Source organism: Ananas comosus, linkage group 1, assembly GCF_001540865.1.
Source record: "Ananas comosus cultivar F153 linkage group 1, ASM154086v1, whole genome shotgun sequence".
Taxonomy (NCBI): domain Eukaryota; kingdom Viridiplantae; phylum Streptophyta; class Magnoliopsida; order Poales; family Bromeliaceae; genus Ananas; species Ananas comosus.
In genome coordinates this window covers 23,194,577-23,215,616 of record NC_033621.1, presented here as the reverse complement: position 1 = coordinate 23,215,616, position 21,040 = coordinate 23,194,577, and the positions used below count along the sequence as shown (strand labels likewise).

Here is a 21,040-nt window from a genome sequence, read left to right as displayed (position 1 = left end):
GAAAAATAAAAAAAACAAAAAGGTTAAATGGGTATGGTTACAAAAAGCTGGGACGTAATCGGCGATCACGAGTCCGAGTGCGGAGAGAGCAGCGATGTTCACGAAACTACTAGAGCAAAAAGAATACAATCCTATTGAACTTTGACCGGGTGTGAACGCCTGAACTCCCTAGTCTATCAAGATCCCTACGTTATCAATTGTGATTGTTCCTCCCTGAACTTCCATACAGAAAACAAACCAAAAATTAAAGAAAAAAAAAAAAAAAACACAAAGGTGGAGTATCTCGCACAAATCAATGTATAAATGAGAATCTTACACGCTGTATGTCATCTTAACTATATAATGATTACGTATTTAAAATTTAATGTTAAACGAGATATAACGCGGTCGAGCAGAATTTGTCAAAAATTTTTGAGTTTATGTGGATAAAACTTTAGGAGTTTTATTCTTTATTTGTTGTATTAATTATTTATTTAACTATACAAGCTGAAAAGGGTGTTTTTTTTTTTTACTATAAAATTCAAAAAAGAAATCTTATTTTACGATTGACAGAAAACAACTGTCTTATTTTGAAAATGGAAAACTGTATGAAAAGAATATAATATTTTATTTCACGATCTAATAATTGAATACAACAAATATACTTTATGCGGTTCTTAAAATACGATAAATATACTTCTTATACAATTTTTGCTCTAATGTTTTATATATTATTAACATTATATGAATCCTCATGATACTAAACGATTGGTAGAACATAAACTAGAGACCAATTTTTGGGTCAAGTTTTGGTGAGTGGTATCCATTAATCGAAAGCTGTAAGACCACACTTTTAATTTGTGTCTTGCGCTCTTTCACCACCACTCTGAAATTCTAATGATAATTTCGAACATTGTTGCAGGAGTTAATATAATTAATTTGGCTTGATGTCCACATGAATAAACCTAATTCAAAATAACAAGCCAAAAAAAAAAGGAAAATAAAAAAGCAAAATCATGCATAACTTTGTAGGGACTCTGAATTACATTGTTAGAACATCTCAACACCATTACTTATCTGAGAAATGTTGTGCTTCTTCTTACTCCGTATTCTTCTTCTCATTCATCATGGTAGAAAAATTCAATCCCTTTTTTTTTTTTTTCTTTTTGCGTGGGAATTTTCAAATGTTATCAGCAGTCTTGTTGATAGTTAAGGGCACTAATATCTGAATAAAAGTTCGAAAGTGAGCGAGAAACTCCCAAGCGCGGGAACCTTCCGTCGACTTATCCGATGCGTTACATTCTTTTTCTTTTAAAGAAAAATATTAATTATTCTAAATAAAACGCGACACAGACGACATCTATTAAGGTCATGCACTATTAAATTATCTAAATATTCTTCTGCTTTTTTGTTTAGATAACTCATTATTCCACAGCAGTAAGGAGGGGGGGTTTTGGCTAATCCTAATTAGTGATCAATCTTAGACGCAGTCCAGCTCCTAAGAAGTATGAAACACGTGAAATTTGTCTGAATATGTGAAGATTAGAAAAGGTCGTCAACTACAGACGATCGACGACTGGATTATAGCTTTGGTGTTTCTTGGAGGTAAGAACAATGTGGATCTTTTGGATGGACTCGACGAACCCCCTATTAGCTGTCAGCAAATCAAATAGTTTTATAGTACCGCGTGGATCATTTATCTCAGTATAAATAACTTTTTTTTTTATTTTTTATTTTTTATTTTTTTGTTTTCCGCCACGTACTTGCTTGAGGCCTATAGTTGCCTCATCCTTGTAGGCGTTGAAGATGCGGGATGGACGGTGGCGAGAAGTGAAAGCGACGGTAACGTACTAACTTTACTCAAAAAAAAGAAAAATAAAAAGAAAATAACATGTTTTTGTAATTATCTATTCCCATTGATTTATAGCACATAAGTTGTTTGAAAGTAGATAACACGCTACCCACGCTTCGTTTATTGTTATTTAGAAATAAATTTAGCTGAAAATTGAATCAACAGGATTCGAACTTTGAACTCGGGTACCAACCACCAGTCCTTTGGCCACTTGCTCTAGGGAACAGGCGGTTTAATACCACCCAATTTTTGATTGTAAAACAATAATACTATATAGTAACTCATATTGTGTAGGTCTTAAACATTTCTTGGATCAGGTCATCACAACAGGTGGGAATGTGTGCACGCAAAAACAACATAGTACTCTTAAATAGAAAGATTTTCGCGGATATCTAATTCCCGTAATATTTTTGGATTTTAATTGAAAACCTGATTTTATAATTTTCGAAGAAAATACCCTTCTTTTCTCGCTTCTCGTCGAATTATTGATATTATGTATGCTATAAGAACAAAGAAATGTAATAAAGAGTTCTATGAGGCCTCTACTAATTTAAATATAATATATATATCCATCTTTAAAGATAAAGTGATTTTATTCTTATCAAACTCTAATCAAACTGTTTTACTAGTTTGAGAACTCAAGTACAATATAAATTAAAATTTTAAGAAAACTAAAAGGCAATCCACACAACAAATGGCCACTATTTTCCTTTTAGACGCAAAATTTTCATTATTAACATTTCTTTTTTTGTGTTTTTAGAATAATACTGAGAAGTCGCCCACTAAAACCAGCCCACTTTAATAGTGTTTCAAATTCAAAATTGGTCTTTTATTATAATAGAGAGAGGACTTTGCCTGTGGAGTGCGCAACGTAATTTTAGGGACAAGAATGGTCAGGATAGAATAAAATACAATAATAAAATTGAATGCATTGAAATACGCGAATCATTCTAAAAATTAACGACCAGAATTTTTAGAAAGAGGAAGAGTGATGAATTTATAGAAAGGCTAGTTATTTTAAATAGAGATTTAAGTGTTTACTCTGAAACGAATCAGTCCGAAAATTTTAGGGAGGCCCGAAATTGACCCAAAAATGGGATAGGATAGATTTTATTTCATAAGTGTAAATAGAGAGAGCTAATATGCACATATTGAAATCAATAGATTTTTATTTTATTTTTTAAACCGCCTTTTTTGGTTTTGGACAAGTCAAATAACCTCGTCGCCCGCTTTTCTAGGAAACGCAGGAACGTCAATATGATAAGGTTTCGTTTGCACTTGGAGGGTCAAAGTACAAACCATCTTTTAAAATTGAAGTTGCCCCACTGACATTGCTAGATTTTGTCATTTAGTCTTTGGCTTTTTAAAGAAGTATATGGTGGTAGTGACTTGGCCGACAAGCACGTAATAGTTTCTACTCGAAGCGAGATTTGAATTTCGAAAATTGGTTCCTAATAGTCGAATATCAACAAACGCTGTAAGTAAACCGAGATAACTGATGTTACGTTCGTTGTCACCTAGTCTCATAAATATTTTTTTCTTTAATCAAAATAAATTGCCACGTTTTGATCGCTCAAACTTAAGAGGTTAGCTGCAGACCGCCTTGATTCTCCAAACTTAAATTTGTTTTTATGAGTATCTGTTATTTCGAACATATTCAGAATTATTATAACAAAAATTTATAATCTAATTTAATTGATTAAATTATAATATATTTGCTAGCATAGAAGTGATTAAAATGTAATATATTTCTAATCTTGAAGTTAGAGTACCGAACGACTGCAAGTTAAACAAATTGGTAGAGTTGGATTAGCAAAAATCAAAATTTTGAACGTCGTGCAGCAGATTCAAAGCAATTCATACTTCAGGATAAGTTAGGGATGGTATAGCCATGTGGCAGAAAACGAATTTCTCAATCTTAGCCTCCGATTATGTAATAATTTGCACTACAGATTGTAACAATATTGGGATACTTTTGCCAGAAGTAGTACTTGCCTTGAAACAAACATTGTTTATTTAAGTCACAAGTTGCCACTGGCCCCTATAATCTGCCTAAAATGCAGGGCAGGTTTGCTTATGATCATGCTACAATCCAAGTGTGAAAAAATGTCATATGACCTTTCTCCCATTTATAAATAAACTTAATATATATATTTTAAAAATTACTTATATAAGGCTTCTGTTGGAATTGCAAGGAAAATTGTGTTAGCGTGTGGTGAGAAACACGAATGTCACCTTCCACAATTCCGCGACCATGGAGTGGCTAAGCGTCCGCATCAACTTCCTCTTTAACCTCGTCTTCTTTCTTCTCCTCATCATTCTAGTCTCGATACCGAGGAATTCTGTCGATCCTAGTAAGTTCCCATAAGAAGAGCAATCCACTTCGATAAGTACTAATTCATGTCATTAAAGGTTAGAGTGAGTCATGAGTAATGTTATGTGTTCACAGGCCTCGCGGGGCTCGCGGCGACCTACGGACTGAATCTAAATGTGCTACAGGCCTGGGTGATATGGAACCTGTGTAATGTAGAGAACAAGATGATATCCGTAGAGAGGATTCTTCAACTATCTAACATACCAAGTGAGGCTCCACTAGTTATCGAGGATTGCCGACCTGCGGAACAGTGGCCTAAATATGGAACAATTGAGCTTGATAATCTCCATGTTCAGTACAGTCCTAGCCTTCCCATGGTTCTCAAAGGTATAAGTTGCACCTTCCCCGCGGAGAAGAAAATTGGAGTGGTTGGTAGAACAGGTAGCGGCAAATCCACACTGATACAAACTCTATTCAGAGTGGTAGAGCCGACAGAAGGAAGGATACTGATCGACGGGACAGACATTACGCGACTAGGTTTGCATGATTTGAGGTCCAAGTTGAGCATAATACCCCAAGAACCAACACTGTTTCAAGGAACTCTGAGAACTAACCTGGATCCCCTACAACAGCACTCTGATTTGGAAATCTGGGAGGTAAACAGATGTGGTGATAATTTAGAATCGTAATCTAGTATGTGCTCCTGAAAAACTTAATTTCTTTAAATTCATAACTTTTCAGGTTCTGCGGAAGTGCCGTCTCGATGAAATAGTGAAGGAAGATAAGAGCTTGCTGGATGCACCAGGTGATTGGAAACAACTTCTTTCAAAAACTTGGGCTAATTTACATTACTGTTCTTCTTTGTGTAGTTGGTGTTACTAAAGAAATGGATTTGCATTGCAGTTGTAGAAGATGGGGAGAACTGGAGTGTGGGGCAGAGACAGCTTGTGTGCTTGGCAAGGGTGTTGCTAATGAAGAGGAAGATTCTCGTGCTGGACGAAGCTACCGCCTCTGTAGACGCTGTGACTGACAATCTCATTCAGAGCACCATACGACGTGAGACGAATAATTGCACGGTCATCACCGTCGCGCACCGCATACCCACTGTCATCGACAGCGACCTTGTTCTCGTACTCGAGGATGGTATGCAAGACAATCCTTCGATACATTCATTCGCTCTTAATGCGTACATGCATGTGCATATGCGAGCTCATACTTTTCTTTCTCTTTTGTTGTCGAAATGCTGATTCTTTGAAGTTAAGGATCATCGGCAACAAGAAAGAAGAAAAAAGTTAAAAGTTTCTCACAAACATATATAAATTTAAAGAGAATAGTGCATTATGGTTGCAACTAATCCGACTTTTCATCTCTTTTTATCCGATACAGGGAGAATCTTGGAGTTCGATTCTCCTTCTCACCTACTTGGAGATAAAACATCAGCTTTTTTGAGGCTAGTAATGGAGTTTATCGGAAGGTCAAAATGTGATCATCAATCGGAACTTACATGAAAAGTAACAGAGGCAGGAGATTGTTTCCATAGCTGTGAATATCATTCTATGAGTTAGTCAATGATAAACATGTATACAGTCGCGCTAACATCGTACAAAAGTCTTGTAATTCAAGTAACAAGTTAATTACATCTGATTTTTGAAGTTTAATTCTTATATCGATTCACTAATGCCGAAGCATTTACTTGTATGTTCTTAAGACTACTGCTGAGCCATTCGCAACAAACCTTTATTTCAAAAAATATCACTGAGATCATGTACAATTTCACAGTGGAGCCATACTTACTCAACCTGATAATACAACACAAGTTTGAATCTCAGAAAATGAAATTCTTCTGAAAATAATCTCCTATTTTGGATTTGAGAAGTAGCCATTCACGGACGGCATGATCTCAGGGGATTTGTTGCGCACGAACTTCCTGAGCCCGTGTTCTGCGTATCTCTCTCCCTCTACGAAATTTTCAAGAACTCCTGCTGCTCGGTTTTGTTTGGTTACCCTGTCGATGAAAACAGATTCAGAAAAAAAAGGCGACATGCTCCACATCCTATGCAATTGTAGACATCTTTTCATACTCCTCGCCGACCAATTAACGTATGCTTGACATGATATGGAACATCCAAACAGACCTAATTTTAAACTCGTGAGATCAAATGATGTTATAAGAAGAAATATACATATAAATACCTCACTTCCGGGTTGGTAGTGATGTTCCGAATCAGCTGCATACCGCAGATGCCAACCGCGGTGCCAACCGCTGCGAAGAGTGGATACACCTGCACATTCAAAAGGGATTTCGAAAACAATGGAAGCATTTTTATCTCAGAATAAGATCTAAAAATAGGCACAATAGGCAATATCTGAATAAATCATGATTGGCAGATGTTATCATGAATCGTTTATCTTCTTTTTTCTTTTAGAGAACTAGGTATGGGTTTTCAATAACAATATCAACCACAAAACAAAATTAAACATCGAGAACAGCCGTGCGGAAACAACAATTATAGGCATCTTAAAATACAAAGTAATCTGCTAGATATGGTCTAAAATATCTAAATGATCTGCGAATAAATATCACAAGAAACTGATGTCCAAAACTTGCAATTTTCAACATATGGGGCCTCTACAATTATCGTAAACTAATAGATTAGTTTTTGATTCTGTAATGCGGTGAGCAGTAACAACCAGAAACAAGCAGTAACTCCTCTCGATTGAGACGAAACAACAAACACTTGGCGGGCGAAGCGGAGACGGTTAATTACCTCAGGCCTCAACCATCTTTTCATGGTGGAAGAAGCCATTGGAGCAGCAGCTGTAGGAGAACAAGGAGAGAGAGAGAGAGAGAGAGAGAGACTAAGGCTTGTTATTTTATTGTATTGTTCTTTATAGAAACCCCTACAAGCTCTTTTATATATAGTTGAGGTATAGGGAATCCATTTCCCACCAAATTTGGTCATATTTGAAATGGTCAGAGTAACGGTCTTAACGGTCACATTTGGGTCAAACTCCGAATTTAAAGGGGAGAAATGAGGGTTTTTATTTATTTATTTATTTTGGTTCTTCCATTCAGAAAGAAAGAATAAAATAAAATATTAGGAGGTTTTTGGACATCGTCGCTAAAATAAGCTACAAAAGTTTACTATTAATTTATATAGTATAAATCTACATATCAGTACATTATTATTTGTTGAAAAAATAGTAATTGGACGTGGTGCCCAATTATATTTTTTTAAAAATGCATAAAAGTGGTACGTGGACGAAATTAACATCTACTAAGGGGTACAAGAGAGTAGAGAATTTAATTTACAACATATTGGTCCAATTACTGGTGGTGACAAAAATATTTAGAGCTAAAGCATCTGTCCCCTTTTGTATTATGGAGAAGATGCAACCATTTCATTTTGTGTCTCAATTATTTCATTTTGCAACGCCTGCCATTTGGAAATTGCAAATTCCGACAAAAGTCAAAATTTTTCTCTGGTTAACCTTAAAAGAAAGATTGCCTACCGTGGACAATCTGCTTAAAAGGAGATAGTCAGGAAATAACTAGTGTGTCTTGTGTGCCGATAGTCTGGAAACAGTTGATCACTTGTTGGTGGGATGTGTAGTTAGCAAGTTCATATTTTTTTCGCTCCTCAAAGACTCTCACGTTTCACCCTCCACTGAGGACGTCACTATCGCCTGGAAGGAGTTGTCAGGGGAGGGGTCACTGGCTGACACTGTGAAAGCTCAGATACTCGTGGCAGCCATGTGGTGGTTGATCTGGTGTGAAAAAAACAACGTAATTTTTCGAAAGTTACCAATGAACGCTATCTCTACTGCCCATCGTGTCGGAGTACTAATGAAAGAGTGGGCCAATTTCTATAGAGTTGGGTGAGGATGATATTTGTTGCTTCCTTCCTTTGACGCGTGTTTTCGTCTTTTCGTGTTTTCATCTTTACACTTCTCCTTTTTTTGTTTTTTGCTGTCTCCGTTGTTTTTTGTTGCCCCTCGAGGCCTTTGCTGCCTCGTTTTATGTAGCTAAATTCACTTAATGAAAGAAACAGGTAGCGTGCTACCTTTCTCTCAAAAAATTACTTCCTTTTGCACGCAAAATGAATTGTTTTCAATTTTATAAATTTCTCATTGACTCGTATGGGCTTATATAGGCTTCAAAATTTGAAGTAGACTTTCAAATGAACTAAAGTTAAGACAAAAATTACTTTTGCTGGGCCATTTGCTTGTATAGCTGTAGGACCGATATTCCACCTGTTTTGTTATTTATTTGTCAGAAAATGAATAATATAAAAACTAAAGGCATGAGAGAAAGATTCATATTTTATCATTAATTTTCGTGTACTTTTTTCGTAATTAACTTCAACCAAATATAAAGTTACCAAAAATCAAACAACAAAAGTAAGCATTTATGACCGAAAGTGATACCACCCCTTTCTGCTTTCGGTGAAACAAACAGATTCCAAGGGGACGTTTGGTTTTATACAATGTGAAATGCAGCGTCGTCCGAGATGCAACACTTACAACTATGTTTATCTCTTTTGGATGAATGTAATAAAAAGTACTACAATTGTCAATGATTTGTTTGATTGCATGTAGTGAAAAGTATGTTTGTAAAATTTTATTATTTTATATATATTGTGATAAGATTACCTCGAATATAAAAAAATCTATAATTGATTTAAAATGTAATTAAGGAGGTAGGCTTACTCTCTTGTTTAAAGTTATTTTTCTTAACTGCTGCAGTTGGAAATACAGTCAATTTAAATGTAATGGTAGTTGGGTGCCCTCATACAGTTTCAATTGTAGCAGTTGAATTCAAATATATCAAACTAAACGTCGAAATTGAATTCTTATATATATAACTACAGTATAATTATTACTAGGCTAAATTACAAAAAAATTCTATCAAAACCTGATTTTTCAGTTACTCCTCTATCATTAAAAAATTTATATATTGCCTCTTTAAAAAATAAAAAATGTTCTGGGGGTACAGTGTTAACTCTGATAACAAAGTGACCGAATTGCCCCTCATCCTCTTCGCCTCCTCCCCAATCCTGCCTCCCTCGATCCCATATCCGACTCCATTTCCTCTACCTACTCCCGCGCTCCTCCAGCACCCTCGTTGCCCCTCTATTTCGGTGACTGTAGGAGGAGATCGAGATGGACGTGGATGGAGAGGTGGGTGAGGACGAGGGTGAGGCGGCAGAGGAGGGTGAGGGCGTGTGTGTGGGCACGGACAGAGAGGTGGCGAGGTTAAGGCGGTGCGGCCGAGAACATCAGTTAGGAAAAAAGAGACGCATCTGAGATGAGAATTTTAAAAATATTTTGAGTATAAAATATATATAATAATATAATATAAATGAAATTTTAATGAAATACTAATGGCAAAGACCGAAGTGAATATTTTTTACTTTTTGAAAGAACAAAATATAAATTTTCAAGAGTTCGAAAAAAAAGAAAGAAAAAGGTTAAATGGGTATGGTACATCGGGTACGTACATCGCGATAAGTCCACGAAAGAGCACGGCATTTCTAGGAAACTACTGAGTCAAAAAGAATACAATCCATTGACTTTGACCGGTGTGAACCCTGACTCCCTATCTATCAAATTCCTACGTTTATTAATTGTGATGGTTCCTCGAACTTCTATAAGAAAACAAACCCAAAAATAAGAAAAAAAANATTCTTTATTTGTCGTATTAATTATTTTTTAACTAATAAAAGCTTGAAAAGGGTGGTTTTTTTTTAACTAAAATTCTAAAAAAAAATCTTATTTTACGATTGCGAAAAAACTGTCTTATTTGAAATGGAAAAGTATGATAAAAAATATAATATTTTATTTCACGTATCGTAATAATTCGACTAAAATATACTTTCTGCGGTTTCTAAAATACATAAATATATTCTTATAATATTTTGCTCTAATGTTTTATATATTCATTAACAATATATGAACCTCATGATACTAAACGGATTGTGAGAACATAAACTAGAGACCATTTTTTGTGCAAGTTTTGGTGAGTGTATCCAATAATCGAAACTAAGACCACTTTTAATTTGTTCTTCCCCTTTCATACACTCTGAAATTTCTAATATAATTTCCGAACATTTTGCAGGAGTAATTAATTAATTTGCTTGATGTTCCACATAATAAACCTAATTCAAAAATAACAAGCCAAAAAAAAAAGGAAAATAAAAAAGAAAACATGCATCAATTCGTAGGGCTCTGTAATTAACTTGTTTAGAACATCTCACACCATTACTTTATCTGAGAATGTTGTGCTTCTTCTTACTCCATATTCTTTCTTCGTCATTGCCTCATGAGAAAATTCAATCCTTTTTTTTTTTTTCTTTTTGCGTGGGAATTTCAAATGATGCAACATCTTGTTGATAGTTAAGGGCACTAATATCTGAATAAAATGCGATGTGACAGAAACTCCCAATTCTCGAACCTTCCGTCGACTTATCCGATGCCTTATCATTCTTTTTTTTTAGAGAAAAATATTAATATTCGAATAAAGACGCGACACAACGACCATCTTTAAGGTCATGCATTATTAAATATCTAAAATATCTTCTGCTTTTTTGTTTAGTAGACTATTTATTCACACAGTACGTGTTTACTAGATTCCTAATGGTGGTGACCTTAGACGGCATCCAATTCGAGAATATTGAAAACAACGTGAAATTGGTTTGAGATATGTGGAAGATTAGAAAAGGGCGTCAGACACAGACGACGGACTGACTGGACTTATAGCTTGCTGGTGGGTTATTTGGGAGGTAAGAAACAATGTGATCTTTTGGAGGACTTCGACGAACCCCCTATTAGCTGTCAGCAAAATCAAGTAGTTTAAGTACCCGTGGGGTCAATTTATCTCATATAAATAACTTTTGTTTTTTTATTTTTTATTTTTTATTTTTCGCCCACCTTGCTTGAGGCCTATAGTTGCCTCATCCTTGTAGTTTAATTCATACTTTCAATGAATGAAGCGAGTAACGTATTAACTTTATCTCAAAAAAAAGAAAAAGAAAAAGAAAATAACTTGTTTTGTAATTATCTATTCCCTTGATTTATACACCTAATTTTTGTTTTGAGAGATAGGTAACATGCTACCCGCTTCGTTTATTTTATTTAGAAATAAATTTAGCTGAAAATGTGAATCAACTAGGATTCGAACTTGGAACCTCGGGTACCAACCATCAAGTCCTTTGCCACTTGCTCTAGGGACAGTCAGTTTATACACCCAATTTTTATTGTAAAACAATAATACTATATATACTATAGTGTAGGTCATTAACATTTCTTGATCATGGCCATTACAATCATGGGGTGGGAATGTGCACCAGAAATAACATATTTACTCTAAATAGAAAATAATTTTCGCGATACTAATTCCTAATATTTTTTGGATTTTAATTGAAAACTCTGATTTTATAATTTTCGGAGAAAAATACCCTTCTTTTTCGCTCTCTTCGAATGTATGTATGTATGTATAAGAACAAAGAAATGTAGAAAGAGTTCTACGGGACTACTATTTTAAATATAAATAATATCCATTTTAAAGATGAAGCGATTTTTATTCTTATCAAACTTGATTAGTTTGAGAACTCAAGTACAAATAAATTAAAAATTTTAAGAAACTAAAAGGCAATCCACACAACAAATTGGCCACTAGTGTTTTCCTTTTAGACACAACTTTTTATTATTAGCATTTTTTTTTTTTTGGTTTTTAGAATAATATGAGAAGTGGCCCACAAAGCACCCAACTTAATTAGAGTTTCAAATTAAAAAATGGTCTTTTATTTATAATAGAGAGAGGATTTTGCCTGTGGAGAGCGCACGTGTTTTAGAACAAATTTGGTTCATGATTAGAATAAAAATAAATAATAAAATTGAATTGCATTGAAATAACAAATCGTCTAAAAATAAACACCACGAATTTTTAGAGAGATGAGAGTGATGAACGTAAAGAAAGGCGAGTTATTTGTAAAATAGAATTTTAAGTGGTTTACTCTGAAACGAATCAGTCAAAAATTTTAAGCCGAATTGAGTCGTAAATAGGATTAGATCATTTTCATTTCAGAGTTAAATAAAAGTTAAAATTCAAATATTTGAAATCAATTGATTTTATTTTATTTTTTTATTTTTTGGTTTGGACAAGTCAAATAACTCGTCGCCGCTTTTTCTTAGGAAACGCGGAACGTCATATTGATAAGTTCGTTTGACTTTGAGGTCAAAGTCAACCTTCTTTTAAAATTGCAAGTTGCCCCACTGACATTGTAGATTTTGTCATTTAGTCCTTCTTTTTAAAGAAGTATATGGTGGTAGTACGTGGCCGACAACGCACGTAATATTTCTACTCGAAGCGAGATTTGAATTCGAAATTGGTTCTCTAATAGTCGGAATATCAACCAACTGCTCTAAATAACGAGGATAATATTGTGTAGTTGTTGTTCACTTAGTCTCATAATATTTTTTTTCTCTAATAAGTAAATTGCACGTTTGATCCTCAAACTAAGAGGTATGCAACGCCTTGATTCTCAAACTTTAATTTGTTATAGTATCTGATTCGAACTTTCAGAATTATTATAATCAAGACCTATAACCTAATTTAGTTGATTAAATATTAATATATTGCTAGCATAGAAGTGATTAAATGTTAATATATTTCTAATCTTGAAGTCAGAATACCGCCGACCGACTCAAGTTAAACAAATTGGAAGATTGGATAGTAAAATCAAAATTTTGAACGATCGTGCAGCAAGATTCAGAAGAATTCATACTTCAGATAAGTTATCGACGGTATACCATGTGCAGAAACAATTTCTCAATCTTAGGGCCTACACGTTATGTATAATTTGCACTACACTTGTAACAATATTGGAATATTTTGCAAGTAGTACTTGCCTTGAAAGCCAAACATTGTTATTTAAGTCACAAGTTGCCAACTGGCCCCTATAATCTGCCTAAATTGCAGGGCGGTTTGCCTATGATCAATGTCTAAATCCAACGGTTATAAAAATTTCATTATGATCCTTTCTCCATTTATAAATAAACTTAATATATATATTTTTAAAAATTACTTATATTAAGACTTCGTTTAGAATTGTAGGAAGATTGTGTTACGTGTAGTGAGAAACGACGATATAAAAATATCCTATTTGTTTCCGTACGTAATATTGCATTACACATATTGCGGTTTACGATATATTTTCTGCGGTTTCATCGGAGAACGCAGAAGTGTATCCCTATATGCTTTTTCTCAATTCCATTCTATCTAATAGCGTTAAATAGACCTCAATACCAAACTAAGCCTAAATTAGTTCATTATTATATAAGCACTAATTTATGATATTGATAGTGGAGTGGGAGAATTTTGTTACTTCTTGATTTAATTTTAATTACTTTCCACCTAGAGGAATCTTGTGAATAAAAGTATCTTTTTAAATAGGATTTTTAGTTTTTTTTTTTTTTTTTTNCTCATTTAGGGCATTCTCTACTAACACCGATGCTTTCGTGAAATATCATAGCGCCTTCAACCCTTTTTCGGCAAGTCCTATACATTACAAATATAAGTGGTCGACATCGAGGGAGAAAGGTTCGAGGCTAGGGTTAGAGTTCGACTCACTCGACGTTGACAGTGAGAGCGAGGGCGGTGCGCTTGCGGGCTTGAGGGGAGCGGACGTAGTAGGCGAGGTCGTTGTCGAGAACGTCATTTACCGTGCCCACAAGCTTCTCGGGCAACGATTCTTAGAAAATAGAAACTAATGAGAGGGAAGTGGAAGTAGCGACGTTACAAAAAAGGAATTATGAGATAGGAAGTCGAAGAGACATACGTTATGAAAAAAAATTAATAAGACGAAAATCCGAAGAGGTAGACGGTACAGAAAAGGAAAATCGAAGAGACTGCTTAGCCATTTGGTTCAAAAGAGGGGCAAGTGAGGGTGAAAGATAGGCTGTCACGTGGTAAGATTAGGGAAAATAATGTTAAGGTATAAATTATGCTAAAAGTTAGCGTAATTGTAGGAAATTAATTTACTTCCCTCTTAGTTCTCTCACATCATTTAATATCCATGTGTCCACACTGTTCCCCATATAAGACCCTGTGGAAAAGTATATGGGTCCTCTAACTTTGACTCAATTATACCCAGCTAAAATATAAACACAAGAGTAACGTTTGGTTACCAACCTATAACATTGGTAATATTTTGGTCTTCAAATTTTAATTTAGTAAAATTTTTTTGCTCGAATTTCTAGAATTACTACAATCAAGTCCTATAACTAAATTTAGTTGACTGAATATTGATATAGCGGTAATATAAAATGATTGGTGATGTCTAGGTTACTAAGATGTTACATTAGATTTACATCAGTAATGCGTCAATACTGAGTCAATTAAATTGAACTTTAAGACTTGATTATAATAATTTTAAAAGTTTAAGACATAAGTTACAATAAATTAAGATTTAAAAAGTGTCACAAAATAAACATGAATTTTAAAGTTAGTAGTTATTCTAAAATAAGAAATAAGGCATCAAGATAATAATTGCCTCAAAGTATATAAAGCTAGTTATGGAACTTCACAAAATTAAAACAAATTGGAAGTTCATATAAACAACATTTTTCAACTTTTTGAAGCCGACATATATATATGTAGAATATATTTTTACCCTACAAAAATATAACATAAATCTTTTTACTACATGATAAATTTAGATGTGTATGAGAAAGAGTTTGCGGAGTACATGGAGTGGGAGACTCTCTCTCTCTCTCTCTCTCTGAAGTCAACTCAGCAGTACATCACCTTCAATGAGAACAAGATGGCCACTCAATTCTTAATTAATTAATCTTAGTTATTTATATATGTATATACATGTCCTTCTCTAAAATTCCTCTTCTAAGCTATTATAGTTAATTAGTTAGGGTGTATGTGTGTGTGTGTGTGTATATATATATATATCCATTAATCCCCTCTCCTCTTATATTTCCACAACCATCCTACTCTCTCTCTCTCTCTCTCTCTCTCTCTCTCTCTTTGTGGTGTTTTGGGCCATTTTTGAGAGCCATGGGAACTCAAGCTACCTCCCCAGAATATACCAAACCTAACAAGGTATATATGCCTCTCTCTCTCTCTCTCTCTCTCTCTCTCATGGGGTTTTGCATTTGTTATCATGCACAAACTTGCATTTAGATTAAAAACATATTTAGTCCCATGTAGAATCCTACTTTTCCACAACTTTGCACATTTAGCTGTACAGTAATTAAATTAACCGACCGTTTCTAATCCAAATTGTAAAAAACATAATGATTGATATTCGAGATTTCAAGTTCGAAATTTAACTAGTTGTTTAATATTTTCAGCTAAATTCATTTCTAAAAATGAACGAAGTTAATTTAGTAATGTAGTGAATAGGTGATTTAGCACGATCCATGTACACTCATCAAACACCACAAACTCCTACATATATGTTGCCTCAATGGGAAGGCAATTTGTGTGGCTTCCCTTTTATTTTGCATATTAACCAATTAAAGTGAACAACCAAATTAATTAAGCTCCATTCATTTGGGTGATCCTTATCAACAGTTGATCATTATATGCTAACTTATATTACAGTGTAAAATAATTTGTACTTAATATATCAGCATATCATTATCGCAAGAGAACAACACATAGCTTTTCTCTTAGACAAATTAAAGCATCCATGACTATATATATATATAGCTGCATCATTATTAATTCTAAGTTTCTTTTCTCTTTGCAACTCCCATAGAATTCATCTTTGCTTTTCTCATCATTATTGGCTCTTAGTGACTTTTTTTCTTTTAAATATTACTATTTTTTTAAAATAGGGTCGATGAGTCTTATGATCTTGGAGAGCGACAACTACTATAGCCTCTATATATTGGCTGTATTATATATATAAGAGCTTTCAAAGACCTTAATATAGAATATTAAAATAAGCCGAGTAGGTCAAAAAAACAAAAACAAAAAACAAAAAACAAAAAGAAAAGAAAAGAAAAAATCAGGTGTATTCAATATTTCAATGCTAGAGCTGGAGCAAAGCTGGCTCCTAATATTTATATATTTTACATAAACTATTTGAACTATATCTAAGGAGATGGTATTCATATATATTATCATGTACAATAACTGTTATGTTTGACTTGTTATGTTCTCATTCACTAAAGTCAACAAAGATATATTTGTGGGTTGGTGAGGTGTACAAGTTGAGGTGCCCCACTAATTAAGGTTAATTAAGGATTTTTAATACACTATGCTCATTTCCAAATTTTAAGGCACATTTAGTTTTATAATGAAGTATAAAATAAGGCTAAATTACATAAAACTTTCTCGTCAAAATCCGATTTTTCACTTTTCTCCCTGTCATTTAAAAATCTACACTTTGGCCCCTTATAAAATGAAAAACCCCCTGCCGTTAGTAAGCCGCTAGGGTTTCGTTTATAAAATATTATTATATATTTTTTTATGTCAAAAATGCCCTCAGCCTTCTCTCCTGTGAACATGACGAGGGGCAAAATGGTCATTTTATCATCACAGTTCACACTGTACCCTTCTGTGAACATTTTTCATTTTATAAGGGGGCAAAATATAGGTTTTTAAGTGACAGGGAGGAAAAGTGAAAAATCGGGTTTTGACAGTGAAGTTTTCTGTAATTTAGCCATAAAATAATAATGCTTTTTGGTAATAAATTGGCCAGCTTATCTGGTTCTGTTTCTGCTTTTAACTCTTATATGCACCTTTATATAATAGGACATTTGGTAATTAGAAAGTCTGAAACTTTTGTATTAATAGAAAAAAGAAATGCAAAAATTTTTATTTGAAGTTTTTGGTTTTAGTATAAGGAGAAGCCGTTTTAAGAAAAAAAGGCTTTTGCTTAAGACTATTATTCTAAATTTTTAAATTTATTCTAAAATTATCAAAGTACTCTTCTACACCCCAATTCACATTAGCAAATCTGAGGGCTTTGGAATATTTGAAAAGATGTTCGAAAATCAACGAGGATATTTTGGTCAATCAAAAGTATATTAGATATTTCTAAAACTTTTGAGGATTTATTAGATATAATCCCCTAAAAAAGATGTAGAATAGTGATTTTTTTTTATAGGACATCTTGGAGAGCATTTTATTTTAGGAAATACTTAAAATATCATTTATGTGGTTTCACACTTTCCCACTTTAATACCATGTGATTTAAAGTGTATTACTTTCATATTTTTTTGTTATTCCCTTCTATTAATTTTTTCGTTAAATCAGTGATAAAGTTAAAACTAATAGGCACTAAAGTGAATGTTTCGATAAACTATAGGTGGGGTATCTGAAGTTTTTTGTATATAATTTAACAAAAAGTTAACGAAGGGGCTGACGAAAAAAATAATAATAATAAAACCACAGAATACTAAATTGACACAAGGTACTCAAGTGAAAAAGTGTGAAACCACAGTAATTAACTCTTCATTGCAGGATCCAGTAAAACTTGCCAAACTACAAGGGGGAAATTGTAATTTTGCTGATATATCTGATTAAATTTTAGAATAGATATTTACCATCACCCCTTAATTAGATTCCGAATCCGGCTCTGAGAAGGCGCATATGATGTGGCGACATTTATTTATTTATCTATTTATTTATTTACTTATTTATATAGATCTGAACCCGCAATATTCTCACCCGATCGATCTGAGGTGTTTGATTTGAATATAAAAATTGATTAATTAAAATTGGTTACATATAGAATTTTAGGTAATTGATTCATCAAGCATATATTTAGATTAAAATCTAATTAATTACAAGATTCTATATAAGCTTCGAGTAAATTAACATATCTCTTCAGAAAATTAAGATTTCACAGCAATAAAAGATATTTAACTATAATTTAATTAACATTGCTGATAATATTTGTGGCTATCCAAATAGAATACATATATACATTAAAATAAATTGTTACCTTTGATATATCTGAATATAGTTAATAAGATAACATTTTGGATAAATACGATTTTAAGCTTAATTTTATATATATGATATATATATATATATAAAATAAATAAAGTAGAAGAAAGAAGGATTTGTGAACAAGTTCTTTTTGTATCTTCATAAGTTTTTGTACTATCTCTTTTCATCATGGTACGTAAATACGTATGTTATTAAGTGCACGCTTTAATTTGTAACGTATGAGAAATTGTTTGGTCTTGCATGTTCAAATATTCTAAAGCTAATGCAAACTGGTGTAAAAAAATTTTCTGCAGGAGCAGTCGGTCGACGATTGGCTTCCGATCACGTCGTCGCGGAACGCAAAATGGTGGTACTCGGCCTTCCACAACGTCACCGCCATGGTCGGCGCTGGCGTCCTCAGCTTGCCCTACGCTATGTCGGAACTCGGATGGTACGAACACATTGATCGTATTCTTTTTGATTCTTTTTTTTTTGTTTTTTTTTGGAACCGTAATAAGACACAGAACGATTCAGTATTGAATTATTTCAATTGTTATGATATCGATATACGATGATTTTATTGAGGATAGATACATTATGATGACGATGTATGACGATGTACTTATTTTGTTGCAGGGGACCAGGAATAGCGGTGCTGATACTGTCGTGGATCATCACGCTGTACACACTGTGGCAGATGGTGGAGATGCACGAGATGGTGCCCGGGAAGCGGTTCGACCGGTACCACGAGCTGGGGCAGCACGCGTTCGGGGAGAAGCTGGGGCTGTGGATCGTCGTGCCGCAGCAGCTGGTGGTCGAGGTCGGCGTCAACATCGTCTACATGGTCACCGGCGGCAGGTCCCTCAAGAAGTTCCATGACACCGTCTGCCCCGGCTGCAAGAGCATCAAACTCACCTACTTCATCATGATCTTCGCCTCCGTTCACTTCGTTCTCTCGCAGCTCCCCAACTTCAACTCCATCTCCGGCGTCTCCTTGGCCGCTGCCGTCATGTCTCTTAGGTACCACTTTGTAACGACCCAGCCCACTAGCAACAATAACTCGTTGGGTCTAAACCATCAGCTCAAAATGCTTAAGTCCAGTTATTATTACTAGCGTCTAATCTCTTATATGTCCAATCATATCATCATTCCTATCCGATATGAAATTATCGGGATGTGACACACTTTCCCTCATTACACATCATTATTAGTTACTACTTTCCAGCTATGTACAATCGTATCCTACCGCACCGTATCGTACTTCTTTAGTACTCTGTTGAGTAATGTATCATGTGACTTCGCGATTTTACAGCTACTCTACCATAGCATGGGGAGCTTCTGTGGACAAAGGGAAGCAATCCAATGTGGAGTACGGGTACAAATCGTCGAGCGCCGCCGGTACGGTGCTCAACTTCTTCGGAGCGCTGGGCGACGTCGCGTTCGCGTACGCGGGCCACAACGTCGTGCTGGAGATCCAGGCGACCATCCCCTCCACCCCCGAGAAGCCGTCGAAGAAGCCCATGTGGAAGGGTGTCATTGTGGCCTACATCATCGTCGCCCTCTGCTACTTCCCCGTCGCCCTCGTCGGTTACTGGGCCTTCGGGAACAGCGTCGACGACAACATCCTCGTCACCCTCGAGAAGCCGAGGTGGCTCATCGCGATGGCCAACATGATGGTCGTCGTCCACGTCATCGGAAGCTATCAGGTAATAAATGCAGCAAGTCCCGTAAAACTCGAGAAAGTTATTCCCGCTGTTCCGTCAAATGCAGTTCTTTGGAATACTACTAGCTCTGAATTCTGATGTCGAACCGAATGCGAGATAACTCGGAGATAAAATGAAAAACTATTCCAATTGAATTGTTTCCAGACCAAACTGCGCGTTCGCGTTCGTGTTCGGCAGCAAATCAGTCTTCTCTTAGTTCAGCTGCAGCATTCTGCAACTATTGATGTTCTCAGTTTTGTCAGTAGCAGAATTCGAGAAATGAAAATGCGTTTTTGTCGATGCAGATCTACGCAATGCCTGTCTTTGACATGATCGAAACTGTGCTGGTGAAGAAGCTTCATTTCCCACCCGGTCTCGCTCTTCGAATCATCGCGCGCTCCGTATACGTCGGTATGCCTCTTCTCCTTCATAGATTCCGATACTTTTTACATGCAAATATCAATGAAATTATCTCTCCGCTAACTTAATACAACCGCCAATATCTGTAGCTTTCACGATGTTCGTCGGGATAACATTCCCGTTCTTCGGTGGGCTGCTCGGATTCTTCGGAGGATTCGCATTCGCCCCAACTACATACTTTGTGAGCCCCAAAATCTTTCAGAAACTGCGCAGTTCAATAAATTTTGCGATGCTAATCCTTTCTAATATCTGTTTTTACAGCTTCCCTGTATCATGTGGCTTGCCATCTACAAGCCTAAAAGATGGAGNTTTTCTTTTTTAACTAACCATTATCATACATTTTCTTTCAATTAATTGCACCATTGATTTCTAACCTTAATTTGTTTGTTTCAAAATTAATTGCACCGACGCATTACATAGCTCCTAAGCCAATTATTAAGCGACATGTGAGTGCGAAAAAAAAATATGCCCTTATGGGTTCGACATAGTAAATCTGGCTCTTAAAAGCATCCATTATGAAACTAAAAGTTGCCCAACTCTAACTTTTGAATTGCGAACACGAGCGAACTGCCTCGTTAAAATATCGAGTCGAAAAATTCAGCTCATGTTTGGCACGAGCTGATTTACGAGCCGGCCAATGAACAATAAGTTAAATAAATTAAACTAGATATAAATAAAAAAATAATTAATAAAATTTTATTCATTAGACTTTGATCTGGTTAAACCTTTATATAGAAATGAATCCTTTTATAATTAAGCTCGGCTTTTTTTTTTGACTAAAAATCAAATAATATATATATATATATTATAAAATT

At 34.8% G+C, this 21,040-nt stretch overlaps 3 protein-coding genes across 3 annotated transcripts in view; 2 read left to right on the top strand and 1 right to left on the bottom strand.

Annotated features, from left to right (window-relative positions):
- Window positions 4,068-5,797, top strand: LOC109709187 (putative ABC transporter C family member 15). Its single transcript, XM_020231287.1, has 5 exons — window positions 4,068-4,185; window positions 4,281-4,801; window positions 4,887-4,950; window positions 5,049-5,288; window positions 5,532-5,797. Exons 1-5 carry the CDS (start codon window positions 4,086-4,088, stop codon window positions 5,651-5,653), a joined length of 1,047 nt encoding a protein of 348 aa, XP_020086876.1. The 5' UTR covers window positions 4,068-4,085; the 3' UTR covers window positions 5,654-5,797.
- LOC109709194 lies at window positions 5,862-7,187 on the bottom strand. Its single transcript, XM_020231297.1, has 3 exons — window positions 6,914-7,187; window positions 6,339-6,427; window positions 5,862-6,150 (listed from the first exon to the last, which is right to left on the bottom strand). The coding sequence occupies exons 1-3, from the start codon at window positions 7,106-7,108 to the stop codon at window positions 6,003-6,005; spliced, it is 432 nt and encodes a 143-aa protein (XP_020086886.1). The 5' UTR covers window positions 7,109-7,187; the 3' UTR covers window positions 5,862-6,002.
- Window positions 15,044-21,040, top strand: part of LOC109706560 (lysine histidine transporter 1-like) — a 59,749-nt gene continuing 53,752 nt past the window's right edge. The window contains exons 1-7 of the mRNA XM_020227489.1: window positions 15,044-15,258; window positions 18,417-18,553; window positions 18,739-19,122; window positions 19,415-19,808; window positions 20,111-20,216; window positions 20,315-20,406; window positions 20,487-20,527. Of these exons, the coding sequence (XP_020083078.1) occupies window positions 15,214-15,258; window positions 18,417-18,553; window positions 18,739-19,122; window positions 19,415-19,808; window positions 20,111-20,216; window positions 20,315-20,406; window positions 20,487-20,527 (1,199 nt within the window). The 5' untranslated portion in view covers window positions 15,044-15,213. The remainder of the gene's footprint in view (window positions 15,259-18,416; window positions 18,554-18,738; window positions 19,123-19,414; window positions 19,809-20,110; window positions 20,217-20,314; window positions 20,407-20,486; window positions 20,528-21,040) is intronic.

Coding starts and splice junctions, on each gene's coding strand:
- LOC109709187 (XM_020231287.1), top strand. CDS start 4,086: ATGGAGTGGCTAAGCGTCCGCATCAACTTCCTCTTTAACCTCGTCTTC. Junction 4,802..4,886: donor CTGATTTGGAAATCTGGGAG/GTAAACAGATGT, acceptor ATAACTTTTCAG/GTTCTGCGGAAGTGCCGTCT. Junction 4,951..5,048: donor GAGCTTGCTGGATGCACCAG/GTGATTGGAAAC, acceptor TTTGCATTGCAG/TTGTAGAAGATGGGGAGAAC.
- LOC109709194 (XM_020231297.1), bottom strand. CDS start 7,108: ATGACCAAATTTGGTGGGAAATGGATTCCCTATACCTCAACTATATAT. Junction 6,428..6,913: donor AAAGATGGTTGAGGCCTGAG/GTAATTAACCGT, acceptor TTGAATGTGCAG/GTGTATCCACTCTTCGCAGC. Junction 6,151..6,338: donor ACTACCAACCCGGAAGTGAG/GTATTTATATGT, acceptor TTTCATCGACAG/GGTAACCAAACAAAACCGAG.